General features: G+C 34.0%; 1 protein-coding gene across 3 annotated transcripts in view; it reads right to left on the reverse strand.

Moving 5' to 3' along the window:
- The window catches only part of CLINT1 (clathrin interactor 1), a 66,639-nt gene that overhangs the window by 2,987 nt on the left and 47,496 nt on the right, over positions 1–16,156 (reverse strand). For 2 of the 3 annotated variants that reach the window (XM_061189918.1, XM_061189917.1), the window contains exons 7-10: positions 14,953–15,199; positions 12,769–12,838; positions 5,467–5,541; positions 1,628–1,920 (exon numbers count right to left, since the gene is read on the reverse strand). In XM_061189918.1, coding sequence (XP_061045901.1) covers positions 1,628–1,920; positions 5,467–5,541; positions 12,769–12,838; positions 14,953–15,199 — 685 coding nt within the window. The remainder of the gene's footprint in view (positions 1–1,627; positions 1,921–5,466; positions 5,542–12,768; positions 12,839–14,952; positions 15,200–16,156) is intronic. The other variant, XM_061189919.1, reaches the window with a different exon arrangement.

Below are 16,156 nucleotides of genomic sequence, written 5' to 3' on the forward strand. Positions count from 1 at the left end.
AAGCATCTGCTCTATAAAGATTACCAGATGGCAATTTAATCATAGTAACTCCAAATATATACTAGACTTTGTAATAAACTCTTGAAACCAATAAGAACCACAAATGTTCTACATTAAGGTCTTCAATATCCTGAATCACCAGCTTCCCATAATATTCCTCTGAAGTCCAAATCATGTTTGGGGTGGGGAAAAAACTAACATATTTACACTAACAGTTATCCTCCCATCACCCCAAGTCTAGAAGCCACAATCCTGGGGCAACTATTAACTTCGGGTTAGTACAACTTTAAGGAAATATACAAGTGGAAATTTATTCTTACAAAATGGAATTCGGGGTATGATTTCTCATGTTAAAAAAACAAAACCATCAAAACAGCAAATGATATTCCACATAACCTGACCGACATATCCCTGCTCCATGTGTATTTCTATTGCCTAAAGCGAGCAACACTAGTGGCATTTGATACAGTATGGACCAATACAGAAGAAAGGAGAAATTCAGGAAAAAGCAGCAGAGGTGCCTGGTAGTTACTACCACAATAGTTGTAACAAGGACAGAAAAAGGGAAATAAATACGAAACAGGAGGAATAATTAAAAATGGACCAATGCAAAGACTCACAACACAGTTGCAATTAAGATTGCAAATTAGTAGATAGGCTTTATGCTTAGACCATATGAAAGAAACAGAGTAAACTGGCTTGAGCTTGTTCAGTTCAATTTAATGGTACTGGTATGGCTTTCATGTCCTTTTTCTTAATGTTAGGTCTAATATGTTATACAGATCAGTCACCTTTCTGCTTCTTTCTTCTCTTCCTTCATCCTAACACCCAAAATAGGAGAATCTACATATTAAAATGAATAATTAGCATCATAAACAAATATTCCGAATAGCCTGAGTCAAAAATAGCAAGTTCCTGGTACAACTCAGACACATATATTCTGCACTTGTTTGAATTCTAAGCTAATATTAGGTAATTTAGATTTAATTTTAAAAAGTGAATTTAAAAGTTCCTGTTTAGTTATTTTCCTTTATGAAAATAAGAGTTGAAAGAAGAGTCTATATAAACATTATATAATGTAGAGCAGGTCCAGAATAGGGAAGAACATACATTATTTTAGAGAATAATTTTCTATATTAGCAATATATCTCTATTCTTCTTCTTCTCTTTTTTTAAATATCTTTAATTTTTTATTTTTAGGCCGTGCTGCACGGCACACGGGATCTTGGTTCCCCAACCAGGGATCGAACCCACACACCCTGCAGTGGAAACGCAGAGTCTTAACCACTGGGCCATCAGGGAACTCCTGTATTCCTTCTTCTTAAAAACAATTTTTTAAACTATTAAATTCCAATTTGTTTATTAGTTCAATAAATTTTCAACAAATGCTTCCTCTGTGCAAGGCATCACACTTGGCTTTGCATGGACAGCAAGATGAGTGAGAAGGCCTTGCCCTGGAGAACACAAATGACTATTCCAGGGGAAAGGACACAAGGTAAATGCAATGTACAAAAGTAATCTATGTATCACTTGCTTATTTTTCTGTTTTATGCTAATCTGCCATTAGATTAGTTAGAGCATCTCAAAGATTATGAATCACAATTTCCAAGGGAGGCAGACAACTTACCTGTGATCTTGACATGGGCAAACCCAGCCCTACAGTATTAGTGCTCATCATAGAGAAATTCATACTCTGGGAAGATGTCATTGTTGCCTGCGATGAGCCCATAAGATCAAATAGGTCTGAAGAATTTGAGGCAGCTGGAGGTGGGCCTAAAGCTGGTTGTGAGCTACTGACAAGCTCTACAGCTGGCTGTGAGGCACTGCTGAAGAGCTCACCACTGGCAGCAACAGGGCCTGACGGGGCTTGGTTGAAGGCACTCCAGTCACCAAAGTCTCCATTCCCACTTGCTGCTGTTACTGAGAAAGAAAGAAGGGTAAGAAAGTTTCTGAAATGCACAGAACACATATGACAATCTACCAACTGAAACAAATTAGAGCTGATCTGTGTCCATCCAGATTAACATCTGCAGGTACCATCTCCATCTGGACATTATTCTTTCTCATGAATATTCCACGAGTGTTAACAAGGTGGCAAAGAAAAAAATAAAACTTCCACATATAAAGTAAAATCCATCTCTTGGCATTGGCAGGTCTGAGGTGACACAAAGAAATTACAGAAACTAAAACTTTCCTTCAACCTAAGTTTGCATATCAAATATGTTTCTAGCTAAACAAATATGAACTAGCCTGAGATCCCCAAAAAACAAGAAAAAAACTCTAAACTGGTTAAACTCTTTGCTGGGAGATCCAGAATCCTCATGCAAGGAGTAACTCAGTAAAATCAGACAGTTCAACTCATTTTGTTCATTCATTATTTGGAAAGGTTCAAAGAGAAATCAAACTATGATTTATACCATCTCATGTAAATAAAACCCCAAATTCATTAAAAAGAAAAACCCAAAGACTCAATAAAATTAAGACTAGGATTAGTAAATTTCTGTAAGAAGTTCTCACCCATCTGGCCATGCTTCCACTGACAACACAAAGGCTACAGAGAGCCATGATATATAACCTTAGTACATTGTTTACTTCAAATGGGACTGTTCAATCTATTTAAGTAAAAAGCGGGGTATAGTCTTAAGAGGGGAACTCATGCTAATATTTAAAAAAAGAAACAAAACTATCACTATGCTTCAAAGTATAATTATAACAAGTTTAAGATTTAATGCATAAAAAAGATTTAATGCATTTAATAATATAAAAATTAATAGGTTAATTAATAGACTGAAATATTTAAGAGAACGGATTTTGTATTTTACTGGCTGTGTGACCTTGCTTAACCTTCTCTGTGCCTTTTTATTTTTATTTTATTTAAAGGAGAGCTTTTATTTATTTATGTGGCCACGCCGTGAGGCATGCGGAATCTTAGTTCCCCAACCAGGGACCGAACCCATCCCCTGCAGTGGAAGCACGGAGTCTTACCCACTGGACTGCCAGAGAAGTCCCCTGTGCCATACTTTTTAAAAAATCTAAGTTGCGAAGACTGAATAACTTAATATATAGTAAGTGCCATTTGAGGTTTATTGTTACTTTGGATTAATTGTGAAAAGACAGAGGAGAGGCAAAGCATCGCACTTTCTTTCCTTTAGGTATGCCATATAAAAGTATAAGTCAAGCTTCTATAAATTCTGCATACATAATACTAACTACTGGGAACACAATAAATATAAAGGCAAGTGATACTTGAAAAAGAATTTTTTTAACTAGGCTATACTAAGTAAACAAACCTTGCTTTAAGAACAGGACAAACAGATAAATATGAATTAATGGAAGTTGAAAAAAGCAAAGGTGAAGAAAGAGCTACATATAAACTGTCATCTGAAAGCGAACAGTATGTAGTTCCAAGTTAATTAACACCATTTCTTTGCACTACATGTTCACTTACAACTTGTAAATACATTTTGTCTAGCCTAAAAGGTAACCAACCACTATGATACTGTGTCTCATTATGCTAAATATCAAGAGAACAATAACATTAAGTCTTTAAAATTATATCTTCTATTACCATTTTGTAAGGTAAGCACCCTTAAAAGAGAAAATAATTCACTTAGAAACCCCAAGTTCTACCAACAATTTAATATAAGAACTGGGCTGATATTCACTACTTCTGGGTTTTGCTGAAACATGTCTTTGATCTTCTTTACAAAAAAGACTGAATTAAGAGTTTTACAATTAGTTCTATGTATTAAACAATTTAAACTAATTTAAGGAAGACTGCTGGATAAAGGTAAACTTTATGCTGATTTTCTATCTGCTTGATCTAGAAAACAGAATAAGAATGGAAACTGGGGCAAAATGTGTTGCCCCATCTGAAAACTTTATCTGAGATGATTAATCATGGGAGGAAGAGATTTCTAGTGAGGCATATATTGTTCAGCAATCATTAATCATTGTTGCAACAGTTTCAGCCCCTTGCGTAATGGTGATCAGGTTCTGTTAATCACATAAGAGATGTATCACTTAGCAACATTAACATATTTGAATTATTTGCATAGTAGGCAACTTTATATACATAAAAACTTTGAGAATTACACAGGCAGTCTGTAAAATTAGGGCAATGTTTATTTTCCACTTTGATTTGCCTAAAGCAAGGTATTAACCCTTACAAGGCATAACCACACTTCTAAAATGAAGCAGTTCATTACTCCACAATCCTGGTTTCTGGGAAGTACTTGGAATTTACACAAGCGGTCCAAATAACCCAAATCACATTAAAACCTATGCGTCACTAACCTAAACTAGACAGTACTAAATATAAATTTTAATCCAATTAATGGGGATAGATAACTCTACTTGAAATGAATAATAAAACTAATTCAGTTAAATATTTCCTCCTTGCCTCACCTCATGTTTATGATTTTTATAGCTAAATTTTTTATATTATCTCTCAAACTTCAGACTGACCAGATTTTATGGAAAAAACATTAGAACCAACCCCTTTACAACCTAAAAGACACTTAATAATGAACTCAGACCCTATTCTACACGTCTCTACAGACGTTACTCTATCCTTATAAAGAACCAAGACAAGTAGCATTATTCCCAATTTTAGAAAGGTGGAGGCTGAGGCTTTCATAAAGTTAAATAGCTACCAAAGTATATGGCAGAGGTAGTAAGATAAAAATATTAATAATAAGGGGGAAAAATACAAGCCCTTCACCTCAATCCATTATGTTTAAGCCTATATTCTGCTTGGATGTTAGCTTTTTTTTGCCATTTTAAAAAAATTGAGGGTGTAACTGACACATAACATTATATTAGTTTCAGGTGGACAACATAATGATTTGATCTTTACAAATATTGTGAAATGATCACAACAAATCTAGAGTATTTAAAAATTTCTAATTTAACATGGAATGAGGAAGTTTTTTTTTGCCTGAGCTTCAACTGCTCACATTTAAGGATATGCCAAAATGAAGTTCAGTTATTTTTCATAGAAATTCTCTTAAGATATCTAAATTATAAAGAAATGAATTTTGGTGAGATGGTCTGCCCAACTCCAATGTCCCCGAATTTCATTCAAGAAAATCATATAAGCTAAACATAAACCATAATATTCTTGCTGCTAAAATGAGATTTATACTTATTCACACTCCCTACCCACCTACTCCCCGCACCCCCCCCCCAAAAAAAAATAAAACAAGAGTCACTTATGAGTGAGGGCAATTTTATTTAGGTGTACCTGAGTAGTCTGCAACCAGATTAATTCGCCTGGCACATTTAGGATACTGGCCCAATAAAGTACCTTTGTGAATAAATTCTTTGGGAATTGGGAATTATAAACACTGCTACAAGTAGAAAATGGCCAAAAGAAGCAGATGGGGGTGGGGTGGTGAAGAGTTGTTTTGTTTTGGTAACATTTCCACTGCCCCTAGATTTCTGGCCAATCAAATCATATCGTACCTTGGGAAGGGAAATTGCTTGATGCAGCGGCTGAGCCAAAGTCAGCAAAGCCTCCAAATAAATCAGCTGATCCTCCTAGAAATTAAGTATGAGGAAAAAAACTGTCAGAACCACAGCACAATTGATAGCACTTTTAGGAAGCCATTTTAGCACTGCACTCAAAAAATACCCAATACTAGAGCCCCAAGACCCATCATAACAGCTAGTTAGTTGATCCATGGTGACTTTTCACGTCACCATGTTCCCTTTAAGCTACCACAGGACAGACTCTCTTACAGTATCCCTCAGTTCTATAACTAGTAATATAATAGATACTACAACTGTGGTTACAGTCACCCCTTACTTACATTTCACGAACATAACGTAGGCATGCAGTTTATCTGGCCAATTATGCTCTTTATAAGAATCTTCAATGGATGCTAAAACCTGGGTAAAATGTTGCTGGGTAATCAAATCATTACCCCACAGATTACTTACAAATAAAAAGGGATTAAGCTACTTTTACAGTGCAGAAATCAGATGGATACCACCTTAAACAAGTGCTCAAACTTAATGTCACTAATAATCGGACAAAATAGCACTCATGGGTCTTCTAATATAAAGGGACTAAAAAAGAGATCATCACTCAAATTCTTCCCAAAAATATTTAACCTGACTCCAATCATGAAGAATGAATCAGACAAATACAAACTGAGGGACATTCTGCAAAACAGCTCTCAAGACTCTTCAGAAAATGTCATCATAAAAGACAAAGACTGGGACCACTCCAGATTAAAGAAGCCTAAAGAAACATGACAAGTAAATGAAATGGGTGATCCCTGACTGGACTCTGGATATTTAAGTAAGTGCTATACTGAAATGATGTAATTGAGACACTAGGGAAATGTGAATATGGTCTATTATACAACAATACTGTTTTAATGTTAAATTCCCCAAGTATGATAATTATGATTGTGAAGGAGAATGTCCTTGTTGTAAGGAGATATACGCTGAAGTATTTTAGGGGCAAAATGTCATGATGTTTGCAATTCTCTCTCAAACGGTGCACAATAAATAAACAAAACCAAAAAAGAACTATAAGACAAAGAAAATGTGACAAATTTTCTGCAGTTTGACTTTTTTTTAAATAAAAGGGAAAAAAAAACCCCCAAAAACCCTTGAAGTTGATCTGCATAGAAATCAGTTTTAATAGCTATAGGAAGAAAAATGAATGCAATGATTTAAGTGGACTATTTTTTCCTATTGTTTACTTGCAAATATTTGCAAAATACTTGCATTTTTAATCCTTGAAAAAAAACCCAGTAGCTTTTTGCTACTTCCAGACTGGTGTTTTTAAAGGGGTGAGATTCAAATCATAAGGCTGCAGATCAATCTGCACGCGTAACATCACATTCTCATACAAATTTTCATTTGTAAACACTAAATAGGTAAGAATATTTACTTTTATCTATAATTTGAACAGTAACATTATGTTAAATTTTATATTCCACTTCTCCTCAATTCAGTTATCAATGAAACAGCAATAGTCAAAGGATCTAAAACCTTAAATAGTTGTCCTTATTTTTGTCCTTAAAGATTTCACCTCTTAAGAGTCACAACCTTAGAAATTTAGAGCGGCAGTTCAATTATAGTGCTTTTAGTGTTATGTGAACATTATATAGGTTACATCACAGCTGCTTAGCCTGCAGTGCTTAGAAACTAGCCAGGTGGGACTGGAACATCTGGGCTGCACTCAAATACCACCAGGGACAGCTTCCAACATCTGGTGCCATTTCTGAATTGTCTTATCACTGCAAGACATTCTGTCCCATCTGCTACACTCAACTGGGTTAATTAAACTAGAACCATCTCCCCTTCTTAATAAATAGCCAGCAGTAATAAAAGGAACAAATCAGTTTCTGACACAGGTGAACTTGGTATTTCTTTTTAATGCACATTTACTGTAGTCAACTATCAGCAGGCCTAACAAATTCCTTATTCCTTCACCTCATTACAGATGCACATATTCGCATATATACTCACTCACCGTGAACTGACTTCCACCAAGGCCAAGGTTCTCTACTCCTAGCAACAACTACAGCTCATATGTCTGCTTTTGCTTTATCCAAAGGAAAATATCACAGTGATTTTTCTCTTCTTTAAAGGTACATATGTCATAATAAATGTGACGATAGGTACAAAAGATCAATGAGCTATATTTTTAAACTATATAAACAAGCGCACATATATTAATAAAATCTAGCAGGGAAATCAATGGTGTGAACAGTTGCTGCTTAATATTCATAAGTGTGTCTTCTGTAATACTCCTTCATGTTAAAAATATTGATCAAAGAATACTGTTAGGTAACAGAATGATAGTTAATCTTTTATTATAACATTAAGGGATTTGAAAATAGGAGATTATTTTCATTTTCTTCATCCAAGCAGTGAATAAACATCAATATGTAATTTATTATGCCAAATAAGTTCGGAATTTTCAAATCTTATCCAGTCTGGGCTACAAAGAAAATTCATGCTGTGGAGTATAGCACTGAATACTGTAAATCACATCTTCAAACTGGGTGACATATTTTATTTTTGTCATATCCTGAATTTAATATTTCAAATAATTATCTATTTAGTTATTCTATTGCTCTACCTAACACCTAAGCTAAAATTATACCATGTTCATAACTTGTCTATAGCAAATATTATTATTCTCTCCATCCACACTACAGGGAGTTTAATTTCAAACATGACTAATTTAAGAACACTGGAGGTAAAAGAGTGGAAACACACACATAAGTATTTTACAAATAGAAGCCACCTTTCCTTGAAAAGGATTTAACTTTTCTCCATCTTCTGAAGTGCCACAGATTATACTTCTGTTGTGTTATACATAATGTGATCCTCAACTTTGGAAACTATCTCAGAAATTAAAAATCTCTTATTTCATTTAGGAAAAGTTTCTCCCTCCTAGGAGGGACTATCCATACCTATATGCATGATGTTATGCATACCAATGCCTTAAATTTAACAGACATTTTCTATACTTAAGCATTTTTCCCAGATAACTTCTATCTAAGGGAATTTAAATAAGAGTCTACCAAAAATTGCTGCATGTGGAAGACTGCTAAATTTCACAATAAGAGCTATCCTTCAAGATTCCCACATGAGAGGTGTCATTATAAATGAACCATTTCCATCTGCCTTTTCAGGGAAGCAAGGAGGTTATTTACAATCACCAGCTGGGAACATGTATTTTCCAAAGCAACACTGTGAACAGGAAAAATATAGCTGAACTAGACAGTGCTTTAACTATAAATGGAAATTTTCTTTAACAAAGAATTTAATCTAGATTACACTATGAAAACTTTTGCATGAGGAATTCTAATAAATACAAAATTAAAAGAAATGACAAAATGCAAAAAATTGTAAATATATGATGAAGAACTAATATAAATAAGTTTTTTAAAAAATCGATAAGGATAAACAACCCCAATTAAAAAAAAAAGGACAAAGGACATGAATAGACAAGTTACAACTAGCAATATAAAAGCATGAAAAGTTTCAAAGTCAGTCATCGAACACATGCAAAATAGAATGAAATATTATTTTCTCCTTACCAAAATGGAAGATTTTGAAAGATGCTATTTCACTACTTTATAACAGAGAGAAGTTTGGAAACAAATCAAAACCTAATGTCCAAAAAATAAGAGGCTGACTGGTCAAGTAAATTATAGCATATTTACACAATGTTAAAATCTTAACATTGTGTAATGTTAAAGCAATTAAAAGGTCTGTAAAATACCAACTATAATAAGGAAATGGTCATGAGATTTTAGACGAAAAAGAGTTTACAAAAAAATATAATAACAATAAAATCTTTATCTAGAAGCCTGAAAAAGATTTTCAACATAATAAATGCTTGATTTACAATGCTTGGTGTCAGTTTATTTATCTTTTGTAAAAATAAAATACAGTGTGTGAGTTGTGGAAAAAATAAATAAATAAATGCTTAAATATATTGACTGATTATATAGAAAATGTTTAAAGAAAGACTATTCACCAAAATTATTAATAGTTAACTTTATGCACCTAAGTTACAGTGAATTACTTTTTTTCCATAAAATTTCTAAAATGAGCACGCACTACTTTTAATGAGTGAAAACAGAATATGGTAAAACATTTTATTCTTAGTAAACTTAGGTTAAACTAGAGACAACGCCCATGAAAATTCTAATATATAAGCTGGGTTGTAATAACCAGTAACTTGGCTATAACAAGGTGATTCACATCCATGTAAATATCCTCAACTAACTTTAGTGATAACGGAGTACAGGGCAACAGGTTCAAATGTAAATGTAATGAACATTTTGGATTTGATACACGTTAATCTTAAAAAATATTTTTTAACAACCAAAAAAATCAAAAGATATTGCAAGCCTTGTAAAGTCTTTGTATTTTCTCTTCAACCTCATTCATTGTACTAGAAACAACTTATGTAGTAGTATGTTAATCAAGACCTAAATTCCTTAATTACATAAGGGACAAAGGAGACAACGAAAACTTTGAAGACGAGATATACTAAAAATGAAATGGAATGGTTCTTGGCATTATATTTGTAACTGGCTTATTTTCTAAATACATTATTATTCATTTAAAAAATGTTTACTTAGAAACATACTATATATAAATGTCACCAAATTATCATTTGAGTACAGATTTTAAAAGAACATCACCAGAGTGGGACATCTGTCATCACAGTCTCAAGAAAATCTTGATGAATGGGTTTCACATGTGTATTTTTAAACTTGGTTGATATTCCACTATGATTTTACCACATATACTTCTGAAGATGCTAACAAAAAGGATGAAATAACACATAAAAAAAGAAAATCTGAGCATTTTCTCCAAGGAGACATTTATCTGGTGAATGGTACAGAAGCCGTATCTGCTTAGGTTTACAGTTCATGTCCATATTACTTGCATGACAGCAGTATTATAAATATAGGCACATATGGTAAATGACACCCAAATGGCATACCAAATAGCAATGCTAATATGGTAGATTCTTAGACTTTCTTACATGTAGGTGCTAAAGATTTAACATCCAATTTTTTTCTCCACTGCTGAATTCAATTTAAAATATATTATTACTAAAATATTTAAATAGAAATTCATGGTAATGAAATTCATCTTACTGATTGGAGGGGGTTCTACACAAACTGGTTAAACAAATTGTTTCAAATAGGAGAGAACTTTAAAAAATAATTATGGGGACTTCCCTGCTGGCGCAGTGGTTAAGAATTCTACTGCCGATGCAGGGGACCACAGGTTCGAGCCCTGGTCCGGGAGGATCCCACATGCCGCGGAGCAACTAAGCCCATGTGCCACAACTACTGAGCCTGCACTCTAGAGCCCACGAGCCACAACTACTGAGCCCGCACGTCTAGAGCCCGTGTGCTCCGCAACAAGAGAAGCCACCGCAACGAGAAGCCCGCACACCTCAACAAAGAGCAGCCCCCGCTCGCGGCAACAAGAGAAAGCCCGCGTGCAGCAACGAAGACCCAACGCAGCCACAAAAAAAAAAAAAAAATTATTTAAAAAAAAGTGACCGTAATAATAAACAGTGAACAATTTAAAAAAAAATTATGATGTCAACCCACTTTCAGTTGGTTTTTAGAAAATATCAAGATAAAATAATTAAGGCAAGAAATATTCCAGATTTCATTCAGACTTTGTCTCAATTACTGTATTAATATTAATTGCTACTTCTATTTAATTAGCCAATCTACTGCTTGCACTGGAGAAGAAAAACCACTCAAAGGTTTCTTGCCAAGCAAAGGAAGCATGCTGGTATTTAATAATTCTCTCTGTTCAAAGCAATCTTGCTAACACCAAGGAAAAAAGTTATAGATTCACTCATCTTACCTTCCTAGTTAATTCTTCTCTGATTGCTCCATTAAAATTTTTCACAGATGCATGAAAGGGGCTCTTTAATATTTCATACCAGGAAATCCAAAATAGTTGATATTCTGTGACACTAAGTCTGTATTATATGACTACATGCTAACTACCAGTTAATACTACTATTAAAATCTTCAACATACAAAAAGACAGCACATAAATTGTTAAACAACTAATGTAGTTGTTTGCAAACTTGGGCATGACAGTTCAATAGAGTTTAAGGAATAATTTTACGAACAGTTACATTTACAGAAAAAAGGGAGTGGGAATTGAAGAATCTCAGAAATTGGATTGAACCAGACACCCTAGTAAGTTCACACCTAGTCTAAGAATTAATTTTATGATAGTAGGCAAGGAGAGGGAGAAAATAATAGACTTTAAATTAATCATATGTACTAAACTATCAGTGAGAAGTAATTTTCATCATAAACACTAATGTAAATTTTAAAACAATTCAGTTTTGAAAAATTATTACACAACTAGAAACAACAGATTTACTTTGACATTATTTCTATGCCAATCTCGTCACATTTTAATGTGAAATGAACTTTAAACGTAAGTTTTATTTCTTAAGCTGTTTTGACTTGCAGTACAGTTTATTACGACTCCATAATCATCAAATGCAACCTAAAATAATCAATTTTCTTGAAAACAATTTATAGGGAATTACTCAAAAAAAATCTAGCACGTATTGGACATCAAACTGAAGAAATTGTTAATCTTCTCTGTGAGAAAATCTTGGTAAATGGACTATTCTTTTGCTGCAGCCCTCTTTAAAATATGTCACACTTTCACAGAATGCCCCTTTCCTCCAAAGCACTCTGTATGTTTGTAACTAGGTAACTATTTGTGACTCTTTGATTAATGATTACTTCCTCCACTTGACCTTCCCATGAGGGCAAGAACTGTTTTACTAAGCATTATACCGCAAGCACCCAGGCCAGTGTCTGGTTCGATAAATGTTTAGTGAATAAATGAATGAAAAGTTTAAATGAACTCTAGGCGTGGGTAGTTTGACAGCCAGAATTAAGATTTATGGAAAGACAGTGAAATGGGCAGAGCAGTACATTTCGCTTATAGAAAAAGCAAAGTGACCCCAAATACTCAGTGCTAAAGAAATTGAGAGAGATCACTGAATTATCAAATATTTAAGTGCTCGCCTTCCTTATTTTAGGCAATTAAACACTTCCTCCCAAATAATGCTCAAAGTGAATTAATTTCACATTAAAAATAAATCTAATGCAAAAAATTTTCTTTTTAATTTTCATTCCATCTTTTATTTGCCATTAAAAAAAATTACTCTGAAACCAAGAATACTATTGATAAAAAGAAAAAGCCAATGTGGAAGCTTACCTGTTGATTGGCTGGTGCCATCAAACAGATCAACAAGGTCACCAGATGACTTGCTGCTAGGCACTGAAGTCTGAAAACACACACAGAACTAATAAGCTTAGAAAACATATTTCTACTATTTTTTTTAAAAATCTGCTCTATTCATCTGTAATTCCCAACTGAGACACAAATACCTGTAATTATCTTAATAAAGGTAGATTTCCTTTTCTGAAAAAAGAGAAGTGACCTTGAATCCTTATGGAGAGATAGTATTTTTAAAGTATTCTATTCCTAGCATTGTAAAAGTCCCTAACATCCACACTCCTCTTTTCCCTAACTCACTTCTTTTCGGAGATCAGACAAGATTAGGCATGTCCACTGTTCCTGGGTTACTTTCTCATTTCTTACTGCATTTCACTCTGAAAAAACATACCTTCCAGATCCCACTCAAATCTTAACACAGAATCACTTGAGAAGCATTAAAGAAATATATACGCCCAGCTCCATCACAACATACTGAATCATAACTGCCCAGGTTGGGATCTTGGTCTGTACAGTCTTACAAAGCTCCTTTAGTAATTCCAATGCATAAGAAGGTCTGAGATCTACTGGATTGGAGGCCAACATCCTATCTAGCTCTAAAATTTTATGATTCTGTGAACTTTAGCAACACTGTTTGTATACCATACAGGTCAGTATAATTCCATGTTGGTCTGATATACCTTGACATCTGTTTTATATTTAGTTCCCAAACTGTGGGGCTGGAGTTGTTATATGATTTTTCTCTTATACATAGTTCTAAGCACCCTAATGCATAGGTCCTGTATGTTCAATACATACATGTTAAATTAGAACAGAAGTGCTAGGCAATAGGAAAACACTGTAAATTCCTAGGCATGTTAATTTGAGCTTTGAAGATTAAAACACTATATACTGTGGTTCAAAAAGGCCTTGAGGTTGAAAGAGATCTGAAGCAGCTGAGTAACTTGCCGAGAACTTCACAGAGTTCTATGCATTTTTTTGGTAATAAAAACAAAGTCAAAAAGCTTACATTATAAATTTAAAATATTTATGGCAGTGACATACATTCAGGCTGTACTACAAATTGATATTTAAAATCCTTTTAAGATATAAAAGTCTCAGTTTACTGTTAAAAAAAATTATACAGGTTGGATGATTTTCCCCATGCAACCATAAATGAACTCTCCATATAACAGCCATCATGTATTATTTGGGTTTTAATTATGACTATCTACCAGATCTTAAGACAGTCATCAGTAAGCTAACTGTATCCACAACAGGAGAAAACTAAGACCACAAGGAAATAACACATCCATTTCCCCTTTTTAACTACAACTAGTTGAGTTATAATTTTGAGGTTTTTGTCAAAACTAAAAAGAGCACAATATGGGTGAAATTATACACCAGAAGATATGTGGGAAAACTTGACACAGTTCTTGACACTAAGTAGGACTAGCTTTATTTTTAGAGTCACCTGCAATTTGCAAGATACATTAGAAAAATATTTTCCCTAGCTTTCAGCTACATTTGATGCAAAGATACAAGCTGGGTGAATACTAGTGGGGGGAGAGTAACAGAAAAACTATTGAGGCTTTCGGGGCAAACCTCCCTCTTAGGCAGATTTCTGTCCAAAGGACTAGCTTGCAGCCAGGTATCTAGCAGGTGGATTTCATTTCTGTGGTGAATAAAAAGTGAAGACAGTACAAGAATTAGTGCTGCTACTGATCAATACTGACCACAGGGCAAATAAACCTCCTTTTCACAGGAACAATCTCTGTATTAAACAAGACCAGTTCCGCTATATAACTACTTGTCATATATACAAGTGGTCATTTCTTACAACTTCCAAACACTACCATGTTTTCCTTAGTGAATCTCACACTTGGTACCAGTGGTGGTGTCTAGAAGGAAACAGATGCACTACATTCTGATTCACAACCTTTCCCAAATGAACCAAGAGTGTTATTACTATTTTCATAGAAAGTGCATAGATAATCATTCAGCAATTGGACAGGTTTCTTCCTCCAAAGAGATTTCTTATTATTAATGACTGAGTAATACATGCCAGATGATCTATAATTAATATGATTACCTAGAAATGCCTGAGCCTACTAATGCAGTAATTCTAAAAGTAATTTATAAGAATAAAACTGTGTATAATGTGTAAACTCGTGCCATTCCCACCTTAACTGAAGACTGAGGTGTATGAGCTGAAGCATTCTGATCTGGACTTGCTTTGTCCCCCGTGTAATGTGCTGCTGCTCCAAGATCAATGGTTTTGGAAGGATTTGCTGTGCGCTTGTGTCTTGTGGTGGTGGTCTCTGTGGCCTGTGTGATATGGATATGTTTTGTCGTCACAGTCTCCTCTTCATCTTTGAATTCACCTTTGGGAGATCTGCCTCTTCTTGCTTTCTTTTCCTCATCACTGTCACTAAAAGATATTAAAAATGAAGGAAAATAATAAGACTAGGGATTACTTTAAAATGGAGCCCTCAGTGATTTGAGCTAAAGAATTTCAAATGCAGTAACTCCAAATTCCATACTTTGACTATTTGACAGGGATCAAGAGAATGTTATCTAAGCTACCTGAATAATCATATGTATGCACTGGGGAGCAGAAGTGGGAACCCATCAAATTCCCCAGGTAAGTCTAAAATACTGCTACAAAAAAGTATTTACATAAATGTGTACAAATAAAAAAGCCTGAAATAATTCAAGTGCTTATTTATTATAGATTTAAAGCTTAATTAAAAAATAAAATAGCAGGGTTATTATCATATCAGAATCAACTGATTAGAGCCTAGGAGCTCAAATAGCTGCATTTGATAACCATTTTCTTGAAATGGACTGTGTGCAACAACTACAGTTCCATTTATATAACAAGATTCTGTCACTGACTCTCATATACTAATGCAAATATATAATAAAATACTGTAATTTCAATGGACATCTTTTAAATATTATCCTATCTGCATTCAGATGATTAAACTCTCATCTGTAAATGCAGAAAAATGAGGTAACGCACTTTACAAGAACTGTGCTCTATTTTACTATATAGAATCACGAGATCAAACTTTCACAAAACTAAGAAAATTGCTTTACAGAAAATTTAAATATATTTAAAATATTTTAAAAGAATTCCTTTTCAGGCACATTCAAAGATTTTTTCTTCTTCTTAACATGCAAAAGGAAAAAAATACAGAATGAGTAAAAGAACTGTGTTTTTCATATGCCCCAAATTAAAAATGTCAGTACTAGTGTGCTCTCCAGTAATGACGCATTGGGTTTTTTTTCTGGTGCAAGTAGGACAGAGAGAGAAATTGCCTGAAATACGTTCCATTACTTACTATTTCTTAATTTCAGAGTAGGTGGTTTAAATTATAAATAT

The sequence above is a fragment of the Eubalaena glacialis genome, chromosome 4, assembly GCF_028564815.1.
Source record: "Eubalaena glacialis isolate mEubGla1 chromosome 4, mEubGla1.1.hap2.+ XY, whole genome shotgun sequence".
Taxonomy (NCBI): domain Eukaryota; kingdom Metazoa; phylum Chordata; class Mammalia; order Artiodactyla; family Balaenidae; genus Eubalaena; species Eubalaena glacialis.